Consider the following 22,408-nt stretch of genomic DNA (forward strand, 5'->3'; position numbering starts at 1 on the left):
CCTCTTCTTATGACTTCAGGTTGTTCTTGAAAAAAATGAAATGTTTGTCAGTAGTGAGAAATTAGAGGCTTGGGTCTCTTAATTTTCCTCAATAAAATTTCAATACCTATATACACGTGACAAATCTGAGGATGGGGAGAAGCATGTGGACCAGCTATAAAACAAACCAAAATGCTACTGCCCTAAATTGATATTACCCACACACCCAGCCCGGCAATCCTCCAGCCACCGTTATCACACCTTGCTGTGGGCTGATGGGGAAGGAGGCTGGGAGGACCCCAAGAAGCACTTGGGTTTGGCAGGCTCTTCCCATGGGCTCCGTGACCACACTCGGCTCCTGCAGGAATTCATCACTGCACACACTTCCTTGGCAACCCCGGCTCCTCCCCTGCTGCCCGAACACTCACCTCCAGAGAACGCTTATTGCTACGCTGATGGCAACCAACAGCAAGAGGCTTCCACTGAGAGACACCATGATAATATTGTAAGTAGATGGTGACAAACCTTGAAGAGAGTACAGAAATCACCGGTGAGTTTTCCAACAAATGGCTTTATGAAACACAACCTTTTGTGAAACGACCTCAGGTTGTTACAGGTTGCAAATACTGACGGGCCTCCTGCTGCAAGCCATGGATGGAAGGGGATAGCCAGTTCCGTGTCATAACGGTATTCCTGGGAATGACTTCTTCAAAAACCTCACAGCTCAGTTAATTAACTCATGGGTCTTGATCTATTAAAGTACAAAGCAGAACTGCAACTGAAACCCAACCCTATGGACCTCAGGGTGGAAAAGTCTGCCCTGCACTGTCAGACCACAAAGTTACTCCACATATTATCCACCTGTTCACAGGCGGGTAGCAGGATCCTGAATCTTACTGCCTCTCCAGCCAGCACCCCCCATCCACTTCCACCTTTTTTTCAATCTGCTTCCACCCTTTTTTGCCCTTGGTTTTAATTCCAAACTTAAAGGAGTGAAATTTGTCTAACATCCCCTACCTACCCCTGCCTTCACGTCCCCCACTCCTCCCTTCTGCTGCAACAGCTCCTGGTACTCCCACCATTCTTCCCACTCTAAAACACCAACAGGAACAGGTGTAACAAGGCTGAGTGAGTCATTCCTTTTTTGAGCTCATTCAACACTCCGTACCTGCCAACCTTACATCCTTGGTAACTTGCCTGGTGCCTCTCGGCGGTGTCATGACACAAATGAACATTGCAAAACTGATATAAAATGCTAATGAAAACAAACAAACAGGAGAGTAAAACACCTTCTTCCTCGGAAACCACCGTGTTGTGGAAACCCTCGTCAGCAGCAGTGACCATCCTGAAGAAGAAAGCCAACATTCAGATGGCAGTCTAATGTTCAAAACCAGCACACTTATATTATATCCATTTATGATGTCTGAGCATTTCACTGTCTCTAATGTGAATTATCTTTACAACTTCCTCGTGAGACAGATTCTGCTAACACCACTTTGCAGACTGGAAATCAAAGCAAGACGGGTTAAGGGACAGATCCAAAAGGCAGAGTTCAATCTGACATCAAACACCTGGATGTTTCTCTTAAGGCAGTAGGCTTCCCCAGTGTCTTGAGTTTGACTTCGTGTTTGTCCATGGCATCTAATCTTGGCACGGACAAGCACGTGGGCATCACGCTTCAGCACATCTAGCACACACTTTTATCTAATCCCAGCCAATCTGCCCCAGGACACAGATGGGAGACTTTAGCAGAAAAGGTAACCAAGCCCAGGTTTCTTGAGTGGAGGTTTTACCTTTTCTTTTATTGCCTCCAGAAGTGGAGTGCTTAACTCCTGTAAAAAATCTCAGCCATCACATAAGAAAGTAACTAGGAGTGATCAACAACTGGATGGAAAAATAATGGGGGCCCAAAATACAATTTCTTGCTTTGTGACAAATAACATTACCTTACCACAGCAATACTGCCTGTCACCAAAACCCTCACCCAAGCACCAAGTTTCTCAAAATGATAAGCAGAGCTTTCTTCAGAGCAAGCATGTAAGGCAGAGGAGCATCATTAACCTAATGTCAAGACAGGGAAACTGAAGGTAACAATTTGTCTTACATCAGTCAGAGAGTCTGTGGCATGGCTGGGAATTTCTAGGAGATCTCCTGCCTCTTGGTTTTATGATCATATTCCTCTTTTAGAGGCTTAAAACTATGACATGCCTTATTACGGGAAGGTGTGATGGATAAAAAGCAAGTGCTTGAGTTAAATTCAGGTGCCACCTTGTACTAATACAGCCATACACAGACACACACAAGCACCCATGTATTTCCAGCTTGCACGTGTGCTACGCAAATTTGCAATCATTATTTCATTTGATTCTAGCTCTTTTTCCAGCATAGAAATAAAAAGCAGAGTCACAGGATGCATTCTGATGACATCCAGTTAATAAATGCAGGAATAAACTGTCCGCCAATATGTTCTTTGGTATGAAACAGCTTGTATCTGAAGTCTTCGATGTTGCACCTTAAATTCCACTCTTGGCATCAATAAGCTTAACTTCAAAGGGAATTATTATGAAAAATCAGTGTAGCCACAGGCTGCATAAGAAAAAAGTGAGGGAGTGAAGAAAATTCAAAACTATAAGAAAAAAGCCAAGCAAAATCCATACTCACATTTATACAATGACACCAGCTTTGAAACGCTGCTCAGACTGAAGTACTGTATATGACATAGAATCACAGAACCACGGAATGGTTTGGGTGGGAAGGGACCTTCAAAGTCCCTCCAGCCCAGCCCCCTGCCATGGGCAGGGACACCTTCAGCTGGATCAGGTTGCTCAGAGCCCGTCCAGCCTGGCCTTGGATGTTCCCAGGGATGGGCCATCGGGCACCTCTCTGGGCCGCCTGTGCCAGTGCCTCACCACCCTCATCCTCAACAATTTCTTCCTTTCTGTCTAGTCTGAATCTCCCCTCTTTGAGTTGAAAACCATTCCCCCTCCTATGGACCTGAACCAGAGGGATCTGCAGCTTCTTTTATAAAGCTTGGACAGTAAAATGAGGCAGGATAATTGTGTAGCAAAGCAGAGTGTCCAGGCTTTGCCTCTCACCCATTAGTGCCTGTGAATAACCTGAAATGATGGCCCAGAAGCTGTTTCAGGGTCTTGTGAAATTTCCACTGATGCAAGGACAGCTGGAGCCCAACAGAAGGACACAGGCATCTTGGAGTGAGTCCAGAGGAGGCCATGGAGATGATCAGGGGCTGGAGGACCTTTGCTGAGGGCAGGCTGGGAGAGCTGGGGTGGCTCAGCCTGGAGAAGAGGAGGCTCCGGGGAGACCTTATAGCACCTTCCAGTGCCTAAAGGGGCCGACAGGGAAGCTGGAGAGGGGCTCTGTACCAGGGCCTGTAGCGAGGGGACAAGGGGGAAAGGCTTTGCACTGAGAGAGGGGAGATCTAGATCAGCTGTAAGGAAGAAATTGTTCCCGGTGAGGGTGGGAGGCGCCGGCAGAGGCTGCCCGGGGCAGCTGTGGGTGCCCCGTCCCCGGCAGTGCCCACGGCCAGGCTGGGGCTGGGACCCACCTGGGCTGGGGGGAGGTGGCCCTGCCCGGGGCAGGGGGTGGACTAGATGGTCTTTAAGGTCCCCTCCAACCCAAACCATTCTGTGATTCTGTTACTGCAAATGGAAGATCATTTGCTTATGACAGAGTCCTCCAGCCCCAAACGATACAACCTCCTTTTGTCACATCAGTAAGATGTCCTAAGGAGCACCTCAGTGTCACCCTTCAGCTTGAAAAAAGTTAAGAAAATAAACCATGGTCATTTAAATCTAGAGCAGAATAAGATTACAGATTTCTGGATTACCTTGTGGCTGCTGGAGACGCTTGCATCAGTGCCATGCTGCTGACCCTGCCGCAAAGTAAAGGTGGTCCGAAGGGTTTCAGACTTAATTGCTCACTTCATTTGCCTCTGTTGATTGCTTTCTTCTCTCCAAGGTTTTTATTAGGGCAGAACAATCTCTTCTGTTTATGGCCAGTCAATAAAGTGTGGAGGTGGATCAAAGAGAGGTTTACTCACCATCCTTTTGTTAAGCAATTCCTTTCACAATCTTTCTGGTGGAGCAGGAGACACAGCTGGACTCCACCTAGAAGCCTGCCAGGGTTTTCTCTGGGCACTGGACCAATTCTGGCACACTACAACTGCATTAACTCCTCCAGCAAAACCACCCTTGCAGTTTGCATTCAGAAGTCCCTGTGGAAAGACGCCGTGTCCCAAGCATGGTGCCTCTGGGTCTCCTCCAGCAGCCTGGTGGTGCGGGTGCTCTCCAGGCAAGAGAACCCCTCAGCTGAGATGGCTCCCGGCCAAGGGGCGATGACAGGACCGCAGTAAGTCTGAGACCTGTCCTTGCTTTTTGGGTGTCAGGCAGACCAAAATGGCTCTTTGCACAAAAGGAATGAGGCAGGCATGTAAGGAGCTGCCGCTGAGCTGTGAATTGGTGATGGCCCGTTCAAAGCTGGGTTTCAAACATTCTTCATTTTGGTGTTTCTTGCAGCATGGTGTAGCTGTTCTTCGCTGCACCGTGGGCAGCAGGATACCATCAGTCTCGTCCGGCAGCACCCACCACCTCATCTGTTAGGGGAGTCACACCTCCGCAGACCTGGACCTTGGTTTGCTCTGCAAAAGCCGCTAGTCCTTACTGCCAGTCCGGGGCTGAGCTGGCAACTGCACCGAGTTATCTTGTGAAAAAATGTAATTACCTGTGCTTTGTGATCACAGAAGGAGTGGTGTTCTAGGGTGGGGACTCCTTTGCATTAATACCCTCACACAGAATACATTAATACACTCCAGACTGGCAGGTTATTTCAAAACTAACAACAGAGATTGACACATTTTTCTGTGCGCCTGGATAAATGGCTGAAAAATCATTTAAACGCCTCTTGCCTCACTGCTAGTACCAAACAGGACCAAAACACCTCTTCAAGTACCCCAGAGATTGTTTGGCAGGGTTTCAGATGTCCACAGTCCAAACCACACAGCATGTTTCGATAATGCCCACGGCTGTAAGTTTTTCTCTGTGGCATAAGAAAACAGCAAATGATCTCCCATTAAATAGATTTTACACTGAGGTCAACAGCAGAGAGCAGGCCTGCAGATGTATGCAGGTGTGTTCTTGGTTAAGCCCTACATCAATTATCCATTCTGTACCATCCATAGAGGAGGACATCCAGTATGTAGGTACCTTCTCTCCTCGCTCCAGGGCATCATTGGCCTTTTATTTGCCTTTGAGCCAGAGCAAGCATGATGTTAAAACCCATTTCCAAGTTGTATATGCCACAAAAGGCTTCCTGCGAAGGGAGGACTTTATATTCAGGCTGACACCAATGCTTTCCTTCTTTATCAAACAAACAGAAAACTCAACCTGAAACCTAAGGGGCTTTGTGAAACCCATTTGTGATTCGGAGTCTGATCCAAAGCTCACCAAAGTCAATGGGAGCCTCTTTAGTGACTCCTCTGGTATTTAGCCCGTGCCCTGAGGGGAAATGGTGCTAAATACACAGCAGACCTCACTCCTGCAACCCACTGAACACCTACATGGTAATCTCCATCCCTTGTATGTACCAATATGAAGACATGATGTTAGTGTCTGGGACACGTTCTTCTCTGCAGACTCCTCTTGTGAATGGAAATTCACTTTCATTGAACATTCAGAGACATTAAGGAAAAAGCAATGGGATGTTCTGGATATTCCTGAAGGGGATCTATAACATCTGATTTATTTTTTTTTCTTTTTTATCCCAGTATATGCCTCACTCCGAACTGAGGTTTGTGGAGAAGCTTGAGATCACAGAGTGGGGAGCTGCGGTGGAGGAGGCAGCTCTTTCCTGCAGAACATTTTATCTCACGCAGATTGGGTGCAGTCCACCACTGCATACTGCCAGCACAGATAAAACCAACCCAGCAAGACCAGGACAACGAGCCAATTGTGGACGTGGCCGCAGAGAGACAAGCCACAGGGCGCAAGGATCCGAGCCATACACAGGACCTGAGCTTCTTACTGCAGCTGTAGGTTATTTACCTGCTCTGGGATTTATTAGCAAATACCTGGCTACTAGTTTGGAGATGAAGTATTTCACATCAGTGTATGTCCCAAGGGAAACCTTACTATAGTGCAAAAAAAGCCCTCTCAAAAATGTACTGAATAGTCCAAGCCAGCTGAATCAAATTGCATCAAAACACATTCAGAATCAGGATCATTGAATGGTTTGGGTTGGAAGGGACCTTAAAGATCATCTAGTTCCAACCGCCCTGCCATGGTCTTCTGGGCATAAACTCCATGGAAAAACCTCTCAGAGGAAAGAAAAGCTACACGAGACAAAAAGAAAACAGTGAGACGTCCTACAGGAGCTCTCCCAACAGTTTTGCTTAGTAGAGCAATTCTACTCTGAAATCCAGTGGGGTAAAAGCAGTTCTCCATGAGGGTCAGAGCAAATGCCAGGCTTTGTTTTTGTTAATTCCTTGTTGATACAGCCTAAAAAATACAGCTTTGCAGAGAATGTGCTCATTTTTGTACACTGCAAAATTTATACATAACTTTTGGCACAACTGCCTTCAAGCTTTACATTAAAATTACAGAAAAGGAAGAATTTTGAGGCAACCTGAACTTCAGTCCCTCACAGAAAAAACAAAGGAACGGTCAAGAGTTGATCAGTAGCACAAAAAGCACACAAAGAGAATTCATTTACTATCAGTTAGCAGGGCCTTATCCTGCTTGCAACACCCAGTTCAGACCAAACTTCCAAATCTTCGTTGTAACGCCTTTAATTGGCCTATTCATACAGAGATAACTTTTTAAATAATAATCAAGGTATTTATTCATCAGTATGATCAATCTCGAGAGCAGTAAATGCTCAGATATGCTGTCTGCTTCAGATAACTTGTTCACAATTCACTGGATTGCACCTGCCGTTTCAGAACAGGGGCAACAAAAGGTAAAAAAAGTCTTTGAGGGAGGTGGTTCTAAGGCACCTAAAAGTATGGTCCTGAGAGAAGGTCTGTTCCCGTGCTCTTAAGTAAGGGAAAGCACATAACTTTATGCTTTTGCTTGGTGTGCTTCTTCACCAGCGTAAATATCTGTGCTAAGAATCTCAGAAGCAAAGGAGGTTAAGACCTACCTCCTGGAGAAGCACCACCATGTCTGAAGGCCAGAGCTCAGTTTGTAGATGTTGTGGGCAATTTCTGGTAACCGAGCTCTGCGGGGGAAAAAATGAATGTCAATCGCTGACGAGCTTTTCAAATCTATTTATTGTTCGTTGAAGCACCCAGGAAAATTCAAGTCACAGCTCAGTGTGTAGCCTGTGCTGTGGTTTTTGCCATTCTCGGGGGATTTTGATGAAAGAAAGATTAAAACTAAAACCTGTAATACAGCTGTTACCTTTTGCCTCTCTTGTGGTAATAGCTGTAGAAGGGGCATTTGGTCAACTACACAGGTTTCTTAAAGGTGCTAACCAGCTGCGCGTCATGTGTAAGAAAAGCTGAATGTTCATTTTCCATGCTGACACGATGTTCACTTTCTGTTAAGGACAGCAACAATATGGGTTATCGTATGCCAGTAAATTAACCGTGGCTGGAACCGTTCCCACGTGGCACCGCAAGGCTGCACCCACCCCATGAAACCCTTACCTTTTGGCTCCGGGTGGCCACGTACAAACTGCCATCGGAACGGCTGCAGGTCTGGGTTGACCTGCTATCCATGCTGGGAACTGCTCCCCAGGACATCAGCGGCCTCAAACACCATCCTGCCAGGGCCACTGCAACGATTTAATTATACAGCCGAGTTCAAGTGGTTAGTATAGACACAGCCTTAGGCTATGCATACTGCACGTACAACCGCATCCACTACCGGGTAAGTATCCTTGTTTTCTTTTCTTTATGATGCCAGCTGGTGGAAGCGTTGAGGGCTGAGTCTGTAAAACACAAGTGTTTTATGGGGTCCTCATCACTGCAACGTGTACAAACTTTGGCAGAAGAGGAAAACAAACAAAAAGCATCCGGTGATAAGAAGCCGCCTCGGATGTTTACCGAATTAGGCTTGTGTAGGCGGTGGCTGCTCCGTTGTTTGTTTTCTAGGATCATGTTCTTGAGCTTTATCAGCGTGAAGGCTGATTTTTTAAATTCAAAACACTTCATTCATGCTTAATTCTGAGACATATGTTCCACCTTAATGTTTGCCGTTGTGGTCTGTAGATCAGTTACAAACCAGGCAAGCGGTGCTTCCCTTTCCCGGCTGGGGGGTTCAGCGTAACTCACCAAGTGCAAATTGGAATTTCAAGTTTGAATGTTCAATTTGACACACATTTGTTGCATCTCCACTCTTTCAGCGTGAACTCCGTGTTTAATACACAGATTCACAACCTCAACAACATATGGAGGCACTACTTACTTGCTGCGGAAATTCACTGGGGAAGGTGATGGTCTGAACGCTGCTGAGCAGGGAAGTAGAAAAGAAATAAATCTGCTGAAGATCTTTCGTGTCTGCTCCTGGGCCTCAACAGGCTGGCTCTCAAATGGAGAGGGACAATGGGTTACTCTGCGTGCCTGACCACATCCAGGAGCTCTGGCACTCAGAATCCATTAAAGCAGTAATTTCTTATTGAGCAACGGGATTACTTTATGTCTGGGCAAAATTTTTGATCTATAGTGGTAAGACATTTTACCACCACACTACAGTTGAGTTCATTCATCACAGAAAACATCATCATGTCACTCTGTACTATGATCTATGTAGTATCCTGTATCCTGAATACTCTACGTGGCTAATTCTCCATTTCAAAACGGATACAGCTGATCAGGGAAAGGTACATGAAGGCTACAAAGCTATGGGACTGTTGGAGGGATGGCTACGACTCTTCAACCTGGAAAAAAAGACAACCAGAAAGGCTTGGCAGATGCCTAAAAAATAGCAACTGGCACAGAGAAGGCGGACAGGGACTGCCAGCAACCGGCACCTGGTCTCACCCAGTACAAGAAGCCCAGGGCATAAAAAGAGGCTCACAAGTGGCAGCTCCGAACATCTGAAGCTGGTTTTCTTTCTCCCCACAACCTGTGTTTAAGCTGTGGAGCTTATTGCCACAGGATGCTGGTAAGCTGCTAAGTGTGCCTAGGTTTTAAAAAGTCACTGGACGAGTTCATGGAAGAAAAAAATCCATTGAGGGTTATTAAAAACAAGACATTATGTCTAGGTCAGAAAAGCCATGAGCCGTAAATCATTAGAAGCTAAAACAATATTCTGGGAACGTATCTCTCAACTGCTTGCATGCTTTCACAAAGTATCTGATTTCATCTGTTATTGGGAACAGGGTTCTGGCACAGCTGAACTTTTGGTCTGACCTGGTCCAGCTTTTCTGGCACTTTCGTTGCTTTTTTCCACTCTACAAAAGCTGTAAGGCTGCCGGTTCGGCGAGTCTTGCATTTGAGTCTTGTCAGCTCACCTACTACAAGAGCAAACGCTGCAGGGGAGGGCAGGAAAACAGGCTGTGCCCTTCCTCCCCTGCCTCCCAGGTCTGTCAGGCTGCACTAAGGAACTGTAAAGCCAGCTGATTTAACCTCCTCAGGATTTGTGAGGAACGAGGGGAATACTGAGACAACAACACTGCGACACATTCAGACACCAGGGGTGGCTGAAACCGCTTTCAGATGCTGGCAGTGCTGTATTCATGTGGACGATCTTCTACACAGTCATATGCTCAGGGGTGACGCCGTGCTTGGGACTGAGACCTTCTGCATGAAGGCAAGTTTCGCTCAGGAAAGCCCTGGCCAGTGGGGCATTCCACGTGATCAGGAAAACACTGGAAGACTATGGCTGCAGTCTTCAAAAGCTGACTGACTTGGGCACGTCTCCCTTTATTTCTGTGGATCCACAAGGCACTTCCTGAAACTCCACTCAATCTACTTCCAAACAGTTTTTAAATAACCAGAGGCACAGGATTTCTGCCATGAAACACTCCCACACATTATTTGTGAATTAAATTACTTCTAAGAAAGTATTCTTGGGGATAAATTTCCCCAAGTTCTTTTCTTTAGTGGAGTAAGCACAGCATTAAATTACAGGGAAACTCAACTATTATTTCATAGTTTTCTTTTTTTTTATTATAGACTTTTTATCCACATGAATGATAAAGAAACTACAACAGAGTTAAATACCTTTTTTTGATAACAGTGATTATATTCTTAATTACACTCAATATTAAATTGTAAAATATTTCCAGAGGAGTACAATTGTAATTCATACAGCAGGCAAAATACCAGAGGAGGAAAGGGCCAAGGGAGAGGGGTGTGAGAATTTCCAGTCTGCTTTTAAAAAGCACTGTGTATGGCTAACACTGCTCTATCCATCCATCCATCCAAATGTGGTTCTGGCCCATCTGGTAAGACGCGCATTTCTTTCCGTAAAACAATCACTATTCAAAAGCAAAAGATGAACTGGCAGATGTTGTCAGTGTTTGAAAGGATTGGCAGTTCCTTCCACAGCTTATCTGTAGGATTCATCGAAAGCATTTTCTCTATCAAGTTCAGTAGTCCTTCTAAAAACACAAAGACTTAAACTTTGGTACCACCAAAAAAGATCCAGGACAGGCATTTTTTTTTTTTTTTTTTTTTTTTGTTTGTTTTGTTTTTACTAATAAATGGCTGCTACATTCTATTTTACATGGTTGTCCATGATGCTTTGAGGTCACTTGTCCTTGGGTTCAGACGAACCTGATTTGTTTGTTTTTTAAATCCCCAAGCCCTTCCACTTTCTCAGTCCTTATACAAGTCAGACTTCTGAGTGGCGGGTTATAACTCCCAAAGTAACAGCTGCAAAGGATCCTGTGCTTCTGGGAATAAATAAATAAAGAAAAAAAGAAAAAAAAAAGAAAACATGAACACTAAGCCCAAATTTGAGATTTATTTACTCACAGATTTAGGACATTTATTTACAATCCTTGAAAACGAGATAGACACAAATCACAAGCTCCAGAAGCATCCTCAGACACTTTGCTAGTTAGTACCTGTAGAGTCAAGTGGAAATACTCACATTAAAGATGAAGTGCAAATTGTGACTGACAGAAGTACGACTAAAATCAAGAGGAACACAAAGCCCAACAAAGGTAGCTGAGAAACACAGAGCATTAATTGAGTGGTTGCTCCACAACACACAAGGTCTTCACCCCCTTGGTGTATTGTGCGGGTATGTACCTGCATACACGTTCCTTCTTGAGGCAACTCTTTTCTGCTTGGCACATTGAGAATCTGAAATTGCTTCTGAACAATATAGTTGTGATTCTCTGCTTGACTGATTTAGCTTAGCAGTTAAGTAACAACTAATCTTTCAAAAGCACTAGGGCCTACTTAGAGAAATCCCTGTTGTCTGCAGGGATGGCGTGCCACTGGAAGCAAAAACAGCGTGAGAAACACATCCATCCTTCACACTCTCGGCAAATAAGCAGGAAATGCTCGTAGCCGTAATGCCAGCACCTTCCTTGCAGGGACTGTCAGCTGATGAAAACCTGATGCTGGGAACTAAACGGTGCAGTTCATCTGATGCTGCCATCCTCAGGCAGACTTTTATCGTAGATCAGTGCTTTGGACGAGGCGCTTAGGGCAGGACCCGCTGCTTTCTCATCTGGGGAAGCATACTGTTTTATTCAGGATATTAATATCACTGAATTTATTTTAAATCAGTGCTCAGATTAATGTAGACTCAACTGGAAAATGCTGGCAGCCAGTAAGAAAGTATGAACAAGAGGGCAAAACAGACCAACTTGATGCTTAGATTAATCTCCTTATCTCAGCAGGCAGAGCTCAAGGCCACAGATACTGGTTATCCAGTTACTCTATACTTACTCCTAATGTTTTTATTTTTAAGTATCCGCTTCTTTCCTAGCTCAGGCAAACTCCATCATCGATACTATCAAACCCTTCTCAGACACACCAGATTTTCTCTTGAATACCTCTACTTTGTGCATTACCGAAGTCTCTGTGTATGAATAGCTCTTTTTTCCTAATCCATCTACTCCACCTCCGGGATTTTTTTCAGTGAATGCACAAGCCAGATTTTGTGGCGTAACACTGTACCAGGGCTACCAGCTCTTTGCCTCTCTGCCTCTAAGTCCTAATCCTCTCATTTTACCAGAAAAAAAGAGAATGGCATTGACGTGTTAAGGCTTTAGCACCCAAAACTGGAATCTTCCAGGCCACTGATGATGGAGATGGTGTTTCTTCTAACTGAATGCTTCTAAAAAACACTCCTGAAAAATGCAGCATTGGGTTTAGGAAGACACTGCCCATGGGCAGCAGAGTAACTGCCATCTGCAGGAGACTGAACTACAGAAGACAGTGTAGTTCCGTAAAGCTCCCAAAACATACTGCGCTTTCTGGGAGCTGAAGAAGCTCCATTATGAGCAGAAAACATCAACACTACCAGCCCATGTGTGAACTTTCACTGCACTGTAAATGCCAAGGTATTTCCCTCCTTCCACTGAAGGTACATGACCTCCACACCACTTCCCAGTGCCAGAGAGCAGAAGCAGGTGCTCAGGTGATTAGGCCTGGCTTCACCCAGTGGTCAACTCTCAACACTATGTCCTACGCCAGTGAAGCCTCGTAATTAGTGTGATGTGTTAGTTATCAGCTTTAGACCATAGCACAACACCTCCCCCCCAGACACAGCTTTTCGACCAGAATCAGTAACATCAAGCGACAGAACAATCCTCTTAATTCTTGCAGTGGCTACTAAGAAAAACACAACGGGCAGATGAGGTAGAATAAAGCCCCTTCTTTCACAAGCTTACCTTTAGCTTTTGCTGAGGTGTGCACCCAGCTTCTCTTTTCTGATCAAGCTTGCTGCATAGGGAATCTGCAATGACACAGAAAAAAAGCCACTGCTTTAAGCCAGGGTTTGGCTAACAAAACATCCAAGCCAGATCCCTGCAAATGAAATGTTTTGTTTGCCTCCTTGAATCATTTCAGCCAACAGTGCCATAAATTAAAAGGATTCAACTCTTTACAAAACCACAAGAATGTCAAAGCAGAAATAAAATAAAAATGGCCCAAATTAAAACAGCAGATAGATCTTAAAAATCCAACATAAAAGATGCCTTCTGATGTTTTCTTTGTATCAGTTGCTGACGGCAAGTAAGGCCACCACCCCTTCTGCTACTTGTGAGATGACAAAAATCAGTTGTCTGTAACAGAACAGGCAACACAACACCGATCTCTCCACAGTCGAAACAGCACGCTGGGAGTATGAGACTTCATGTATTTATATCACCATAATTAGGAAGTTCATAATAGTTATCTCTGACTTGCACCAATCTGAAGGAAGCCACTGAAGTGGAACAAATAATTAAAGAAAAACAGAGAACACAGGCATATTAGGGAACATAGCTATATTTAGAAACAAAGTGGGATGATGTGCTCATTGGCTACTGGGAATACACTACAGGGCCACTCTCTTTCAATGCTGGGCCTTTAAAATGCAACAAAACTAAATTGCTCTGAGACTTCTCCATAGCTTGGAATCCAAGTCACTACAAGTTCACTATTCTTTGATGCTGCCTTTTGAAGGACTGTTGGAGGCATTCAGATTAGGATCAGAAACTCTATGTCCCTACACTCCTAAGTGCTGCTGCACACCGAGGTGACCTGCATCTGCTGTTAAGCACTCGGGAATACATTCACAAATAACATCACATATGTTACTGCCGGCTGACAAACAGGCTGGGCTGAAGTCAGGAGCAAGGCCTTAAGCTGCAGAACCAGCAAAAGGAACAGACAGACAAACGCACAGAGTTCAAGCAACCTGCCCCACACACCTAGTAACATACCAGAAGCATGTGAATTTGCATCCATATCCACCGATCATAAACCTAACGTGTGTTCTTGTACATCCCTGTTTTGGATTTAATTCTATTACGCCCACAATGTGTAAGGACACTTGTATGAATTGCGCTTAGCATGTCTCTGGGCTGGTGTAAAGCATAGTATCTACAATGACATCGAGAGATGTATCCACCCCGCCTACCTTAATAAGGAAGAGAGCAGGAAAGGCTCAGGATGAGAGGAAAGAAAGGGGCATCTGCCGCTCAGGAACTAACCCTTTCATCTCTCAGGAAAGGAGGTCAATCTGATTGAAAGCAGCAACACCAGGAAGCAGCAGTGTCTGCAAAGACGAGCTGTCTGACTGAAAGCAGAAGCCTTGCATGAGGGCATGCTGCTTCCCCCACTATGCAGCCCTGGGAAAAGGGAAATGCGCGTGCACAAACTGAGAGGCCCAAAATACTGACGACCTGAAAAGACCCATGATCCAGGTGTTTTATCTGACTCTCTTATAGCCCCTACACTTGACAGCAGCTAAAGGTATCATCAGGGAACCCTGCTTCCAGGTGCCCCAAAAAACCAGCTCTCCCCTCCACCAGCTCCTTGAACAGAGCTGCCTTCCAGGGCACGGTGTTTGCAAAGGCTGGAAAACTCCCCTCCGAACTGCAGCAGAGAAGAGTATACGAAGAAGCTGTTTTACCTGGTCACCCATTTCCATGGTTTAGATTTGAAAGGGAGCCACAAACAAACTGCCTGAATAAGCACATTTCAGCTTAGACCCGTGATGCTTCACCAACTGCTTTCTTCCTCTCTCCCGCTCACAACGGCCAATAAGCAACATCGGCTTGCATGGCCGCCAATTATATAGGACATCTCCCAAGCCGTACTGACCTAGATAATACAACGGGGGTACGTTCTGTCAGAAATTAACTGTTCTTAATCCACTTCTCTGCTATATTTGGCACATCAGCGTCTTTTCAATGTGTGTTGGTTTATCCATTCTCCTGGTAATAAATGAAACTGGGAGAGATGGGTGTTCAATAGGGAAATGACTACCTTCCTGCTGAGTTAAATCACCTACAATGTCATCTTCTACTTTTGTCATTGGAAGAGTGTTTGGTAACTCCGGTGCTGCAGTGGAATAGTATTTAGGGCTCTTCGTGACAATACCGTGGATGCACAAAAGGGGACTGTAACTGCTGTGATGAAGATAGGATCAGCACTTAAATCAGCGTGAAGATCCAACACATAGCCCTTATCAAAGGGTGTACACCGCTGCCAACAATAACAGAAGTGCAGATAGTTCGGCTTTAAGTAGCAAGCAATTTGTTTCTTATGACTAAACCCACATTAATAGAAATATATCACAATGGGAGCAGACCTTTAGGGTGCAGGAGAAAGACACAGTGTCCGTATGGCATTTCTCTTGGGGCTTTTTTGTCTTAGGCTAGCTCTAGTCTGGTCCTGGGTACTGATCACCTGTTAAGAGTGAGAGCACACTCCTAAGTGCATTCCTGGAACACATCCTTGTTTGCTTCATCTGGAAGCTATCCAGTTTGCAAGCTCTGAGTCTGCTCCACAACATGAACCACAGCGCAGGTAAGTGGACATCAAAGAAGCTTTGGCACACTATCCTCTTTTGGAGACTTCACCTTTGCATCCCATCTCTAGGTAGGGCATGCAACGATACAGCACCCTGACTTCTGTCACTTGAGGAGAGAATCTTCAGTACCCCAAAGCACTACTACCTGATGTGTATCTACAGGTATTATTTAAACAATTCTCATTTCCAGAGAGCATGCTTGAGACCCCAAGTCAGAACACCATCCAGCCAAGACAGCCTTTCCAAACGCAAAGCATATTTATGCAAGAAAGGAGAAAGATGTGCAGCTGAACTGCCACTGGAAAATTACAGTCTCTGCACACACTGTGCTTTTGGATAGAACAATGCATGGGATTATCCAGAAGTAAAAGCATGCACTGAGCCTCTTGACAGCCGGAGGAGGAATGGAAGTGCCCTACAGCGCGAGTCTCCGCTATTGCCCTCTGAAAGTATTTATAGCTGTGTGGGCAGAGTTCAGAGATTCGTCCCTCCTGGGCAGGCGGTACTACACAGGATGCAAGGCAACAGAGAGCCATGGCTGGAGCACACAGTGTCTCCTCAGCATATTTTTAAGTACTGGAGCACAATACCACAGAAAAAGGACTTTGCACACAGGCAATGGCACAGGCTGGCTTGTGGCTCTCCGGTACATACACATTCATTTTTGATCAGAATTTCTGCAGATTCTAAAGGAAGAGAAGCTTTTAGTTCTGTCTTTAATAGCCATTAATTCTACAAAGCATTCCTTTTCTTTCTCCAGAATTTACTGGAGAAAGGGGCACAGCTCCACCCTATTAACCCAAGGCATACCCAGATGCACAGTCAAGATACAAGTTTTGCTCACCTGTCTTAAGAAAGCAGACAGTGGCAAATAAAATTCTGGTGAAAACAGTAACTGACAGTTCACTTTACTGTACACAGTCAGAAATGTGTACGCTACCTTTGGCATCAAAAGGACATATTCCCAACTTGTACCACTAAACCTGGAGAGGAACTCCACCAAAAATCAAAAGAACAGAACAGAACATAGAGAAGCACATCTGCAGTATCATCCCAACTGCTAAAGCACTTAAGAAATTAAAGAGAAATAAATATAAACATCTCTCTGGTTTAGAGGATGCAAGGTAATGAAATCTGCCGTGGGAGTCTGCAAAACGCAGTGTAAACAGTTCCAGAAATGCTCTTTTACCTGCTACTATCTCACATGTCAGTAGACATGCACTTCAGCGCAAGATGCAGCTCAAGAAATGCAAAAGCCATTCTGCCAAACGAACATTTGCATTTAACATTCTTGTCAAGGTCAATCAATCCAGCTGGACCACTTTAAGCAGCAGACCAAAGATTCCCAGTAAAGCACTGCTACTTATTTCCACTTTTGGAACGTGGAGTGACATGCATGCAGTGACCAAGATCTCCGCACACAAAAATGTGGATATTCCATGTTTGTATAGTGAATACATTAGTAGCACAAACCACCTACTTTCCATATACAATCTAAAGTAGGAATTAAACCTATTGGTGCTTTTCTTAATTACAGTAGGACCCAGAGGAACATAATCTCATACCTCTGAAGATCCACCTACATTACCACACTGTAGACTTTTTTCCTTCTTTTAAACACACCTCGTGAATCTTTAAAGACCAGGGTGAATGATGATGCAGAGGTAGATAAAATCAGTTTCGCATATACATAGTTCCTGATTTATTTTATTCTCTGCCTCTGAAGAACGGAGATGATTCAAAGCAGCACAGAGTAGAAGGTCATCAAACATCAGAGCAGTTCCAGCTAGATCCAGTTCTGAGCTCTGAACATTGTTATCATCAGGCTAGTGAGGAGGAATTCAGTTCACAGGAGTATAAATAAATTTTAAAAACCCAAACCAACACCTTCCACTTGAGCTGGAAAGACAAAGGAGTCTGAGTGATTCACATTTTTAACATGTCTCAAAGACCTGCTGCCTTTTACCCTTATGGAAGATGAATGGGATTGATCACTACCTGATCTTAGTAATCTGAACTACCATGGCAGGGTGACAAACACCACCTTAGCTTTTCCTGATGGATAGGTTACAACTGTGGTCAGTGCTTCCTGGGAACCTACAAACTACTTGTAAGAGACCAAGGAAATTAAGAAAAGCTAACCTGTTTGCAGGAGGCTTAAAGTTACTGCTTGGTGGTCTACTCCTCTGTGACAATGTTTTAGAGGGGCTTACAAAAACATAAAAGGATAAAAATCATCACATTGGGAATGCTGCTTCTGATCTTTTTCTCCCACCAGGCAGCTAGGAAAAAAGCTGTGCTTTTTACATTTGATCCACTAACACTGTTGCTCTGAAGACAGTATCAGAGAGATAGAGAGTCTCAAGCAGAACCTGACTCAGTACATTGTTAGGCTGTCTGGGCTGTCCAGACAGACGAATTCTGGTCACACTGGAAAAGGCGGGTGAGCTCTTCTAACGCCATACCACATGTGCCGTGTTAGAATCTACCCCAGCCTCCTTGGCAGTGATTTTTTCTCAGTGGCCCTTTCTGTACAGGTTAATTAAAAAAGTTAGATCCATGCCTGAATCCGTATGTTAAATCTGTATTTTACATATGGCCTCCAAGTACATACATGGGACTTAGCCAATATGGGAGACAGCACTGTGAAGGAGGAGGAAGAGAAAAATGCATTCAGTGATTTAAGATCCATTTTCTTGTTAAATACGATGCTCAGCTGCTTCCCGGCACTTGGCTCAGCGCTTGGCACAAACAGGTTGCAATGCTTCCTGGTAGCTGCTCCAGACACTAACTCCTTTCTCAACAGAAATTGCTGATGGCCACACATTGTCCCACTGCTCCAGCTACCTACCAAGCCAGGTTATGTCCAGAGAAGCCAACATCCACTGCAGATGATGTGACAGCACAGAACCCACCCCCCACCTTCCCAATGATCTGAGCTTTACTCCTGACTTTCAGGAAGCCAGAATTTTTTTTTTTTTTTTTTTTTGAAGTCCAGAGCGGGCAGAGCAGTAAAATAAAACCCCACTGATTAAACACGGCTTTAACGGCGGCTGCTAGGTACCGAGCCCGTGGCGCCGCCCGCAGGCGCCGGCGGTGCAGTGCCGGCCGGGGAGCAGCAGAGGGCCCCCGCAGCCCGCGCCAGCGCCCCCCGAGCTGCCACCCCACTGCGCGGGCCCTCGCCACGCGTGGCGATTCATCGTCACCTTCTGCATTGCAGTTTCACAATGTCACCCAAAAACCGGGTGACAAAAAGCGTGACACTCTGCGTTCGGTAGCGGCTAGGCACTAAGCAGTACCATCAAGTAGTTCCTTCCATACAGCAGGTTACAGCGGGCCTTGGCACTAGAAACTTTTGAAACATATTTGGTTAATTTTTTTCACGCTTAGCTTCAGCTTGTTGTATTCCAGACATTTCTGATATATCAAACACACTAAAGCAGTTTATTTTAAAGTCTGACTACTCAGTTAGGCAGCTTGAAGAATTCCAGTTCAGGGTGAGTGAAACCATCGTTCTGGCAAAACCTGCCTCTGGTACCCATTGTTACAGAGATGCCTTCATGATCATGCACAAGTCTTCAGGAAGGACTAATTTAAATTGTATAATCCTTAAGTGGTGAGAGGAGCCAAAGAAAACCGACTCTGTGCATTTATATTGTTTGTAAAATTAAAAAAAAAAAAAAAGGCAATTAAGCCAAGTCCTACAGCTAGTTATACAAGTAAATTTTGAGTATAATACTACAGAAGTATATACCTATGAAGCTGTAAGTAAAAATAAAGTATGCATTAAACACTTCTGCTTTTCTCTTTGCACTTTGGTGTTAACAAAATTAGGTGTGGGCTGCTCTGTTAAAACAATAGTATAGAGTCCCAGGTACATACCAAACAACACAACCTGCTCCTGCTAAAAACGAGTCAACAACAACCAAACAAAAAACAACCAAGTCACCATGCTTTTTGTGTATTCTGCACCAAAAGCTTTAATTCATTCATGTGATAACCCAAGAAGGCCAAAAGAGTTCTATTGTTAGCACATTCAGCTCGTTAACATTAATTCTAGATCTAATCATACAAGATGTATTCACATGAATGAATTAAAGTAACTGCAGGCACTGTCACATCAGAAGTGCTGACTCCATTTCAGTTATCAACAAAAACATCACTGAAGATTTCTGCACCCATCTTAAACAAACACACTTGTTATTTGCAGCAGTTTCTCTGTTCTTCATATGCAAACATCCTTTTATCCATCCCACTGATACACAACCTGCCTTAAGATAATCAGCAGGGATACACAAATGTGAGCATAAAGGCTTACTGATGATTTGCCAACGTTTCTATTAGTAACAGTTAAACTCAGGAAGCCACAGCCAGTGAAGAAGTCCTGAATTGTTGGTGCAGTACATTAAATGTTGCAATTACTCTGTATAAGTACATTCAGCCAGCTCTGTTCAATGATTAAGTGACTATCAGTCTTTCTGTAGCCCGCATCAGCAAGTGAAAAGGGTGTGAATTACATGATCGTGTTTCTTTTCCTGTCCAAGCAAAAATACTACACTGAACCTTGTGATTTCTCCACGTCTAATTCAGAAAAACCACCACAGTTGGCTCGCTGGCAGTCTGGGATATCCAGGTTCAGAAACAACTTCACAACTGGGCCACAAAGTGAACGGCAGAGATGATCCGTTCTCCTCCTGGGAGGGAGAGTTAGGGAGCTCCAAGTTCAGCTGACACAAGAGATGAAGGCTGAACTGGGATCACAAACTTTGTGCTTGACTGTGCTTCGCAGTAGGAATCAGGTCACCTGCCTCAAGCCCAAAGCAGCAGGGGAAGTACTTTTCAGGATGTCATCCTAATCACCACCATCTGTGTCAACGCAATTCACAGATCAAGCCAAACTCCTTGTCTAGCATTAGGAGACAAATGGGAACACAGCAACAACTGGACACATTAAAGGAAAAGAGTGGAAAGACCAGCAGCAAAAACTCTCCAAAGATGTTCTGGACTTGAAATTCCTGCATAAACAACTTCCTTCAAGAACCCTCCATCTCTCATTGAAATCCCCAAAGTCAGCAGGAACGTTCGGCAGCTCTAAAAATGAGGCCGCTCCTAAATGCCTCTAAACAAAGGTGCACAAGTTTGACAATCCTGGCCTTCAGCTTTATTTTTATGTCCTAACCCATCAATTAGAAAATGACAGTACCAGAAGGCTGGACAACGCCTTCTCTGCACCAGGGTGTGTGACAAGCACAAGGAAAATTTAGATGCTTGAGCACAAGGCTTATTCAGTTATGTGGGGGGATATTTGGCAAGCCTGCCTGCCTCAAAAAACCCTGTTGAATACCATCAGACTGATCACACAAAAAACGTCAGCAAAACAAGCATTAGATGATAGCTTCCCATTTGTTACAATGCCCTGCTCTTAAAACTACACTAAGCCTGAGTAAAGAAACAGCTTCCCGTACTCCACTCCACACTTTTACTGGATTAAGTATGTCAAGTTTTCAAAACACCATAGTTGTACACAGTGATCTAGAGCTGCACTAACACACACATGCGTGTGCAAAATCCCTTGATTTTAAAATAACAAGCAAGAGACCAAACAACATGTGCCTGCACTGAACTGTGTTTGGCAACTTGATCCTTTACTGCTGAGTTAAGCACTTCTAGTGGCTGCAATTCGAAAAAGACACATCCTAAGGTTTATTTGCCAGTAAGAAGCTGGCCTCGCGCAGATTCCCAACTGAGGGCTGAAATGCACCCCTTGGCAACTCGTACAAGGTAGAAACATGTAATTGCTTAAGGTTTACTGATTCAGTCCTCACGATTCTCTCTGAAGAAGCACTTCTCGGTGTTGAGGCAACAAATTTCATTTAGCCGAAACAAGAAGATCCATCTGGTTACTGTATGAAAGTAAATCTCCAGGTAATTAAGACTCTAAACCAGCTGAGAACCACATGCTTACGTCTTGCTAAGAACATGACCTCTGCAACAGTACATCCACATGGCTCACAAGAGAAAAAGTTTGAGGAGTGCATTTAAAAAACATAAAGCAACCATTCATAACATTTTTAGCAGAGAAGGCAAACTTACAATTTGTAGCTGCTGTACCATTTCTTCTCTGTACGCCAGTTCCCGCTTCATCTGATCTTGAAAATTATCTATAGCAGAGGGAAAAAAAAAAAGTCGATGCAGTAATTAAAACAGAGACCACACAGCAGAATTCATATAAATCAAACCAAATCACTACTAAGGAACCATGAAGCACTACAAAAGCCCTTCACCCAAATAAAGCATGTGCCTAATAAAAACTTAACTAGTAGGAGACACTACAGACAACAGAAAAACTATTTCCAAACTATTATTTAGCTACTTCCCCAACTAGGAAATTTAGGCTGTCGAGTTTCTGTTGCTGGCATTATTTCCACAATTATCCTCTCAATGGACAAAACTCTGCAGTCATTAGTCATACTTCTATCAACACTGAAGAGAACAGCAAAAACTGCTGTGTTTTGCTTTGGCATAAATCTGTTGACATCAATAGCGACATCCAACATGTGAGAAGACGAAGCACTCAAGGATGCAGGATTTGATTTGTAGTTTGTAACACAGTGCTGACAGCTTTGAGTAAACCTCAGACTAAAGCTCCACAAACAGTGATGTGGAACTCAGAAGGGGAAAAAAAAGTATTTGAAAGACAGATCCTGAACAGCTGGGTTACAGCATAGGCCAGCCTTCCTACTCTAGTTGCTCCTCCTTCCCTTACTTTCCTCCTCAATAATCATTTCAGACAAAAATTAATTCGGTAGAAGATTAACTGCTGGTCTGTGTTCCATAACACTGCTGCTGGAGCAGGGGAAAAAGAAAAATATAAGCAGAACAACTGATAAGCAAACAACCTGGAGAGTTGCATGTTGGAGACTTGAGTGCAATGATGGACTATCACATGGAAGAGAAAACTCATTCAACCATTATCATTTTGACCC

General features: G+C 44.3%; 1 protein-coding gene across 3 annotated transcripts in view; it reads right to left on the minus strand.

The window, feature by feature from the left end:
- Positions 1-10,116: 10,116 nt before the first annotated feature.
- Positions 10,117-22,408, minus strand: part of SKOR2 (SKI family transcriptional corepressor 2) — a 28,747-nt gene continuing 16,455 nt past the window's right edge. Inside the window, exons 6-8 of one of the 3 annotated variants that reach the window (XM_056325768.1) lie at positions 21,516-21,583; positions 12,793-12,857; positions 10,117-10,833 (exon numbers count right to left, since the gene is read on the minus strand). In XM_056325768.1, the coding sequence (XP_056181743.1) occupies positions 12,795-12,857; positions 21,516-21,583 (131 nt within the window). In that variant the 3' untranslated portion in view covers positions 10,117-10,833; positions 12,793-12,794. Of the gene's footprint in view, positions 10,837-12,438; positions 12,858-21,515; positions 21,584-22,408 lie in introns of those variants that run through there. The other 2 variants (XM_056325767.1, XM_056325769.1) reach the window with 2 other exon arrangements.

Source organism: Falco biarmicus, chromosome Z (assembly GCF_023638135.1).
Source record: "Falco biarmicus isolate bFalBia1 chromosome Z, bFalBia1.pri, whole genome shotgun sequence".
Classification (NCBI taxonomy): Eukaryota; Metazoa; Chordata; class Aves; order Falconiformes; family Falconidae; genus Falco; species Falco biarmicus.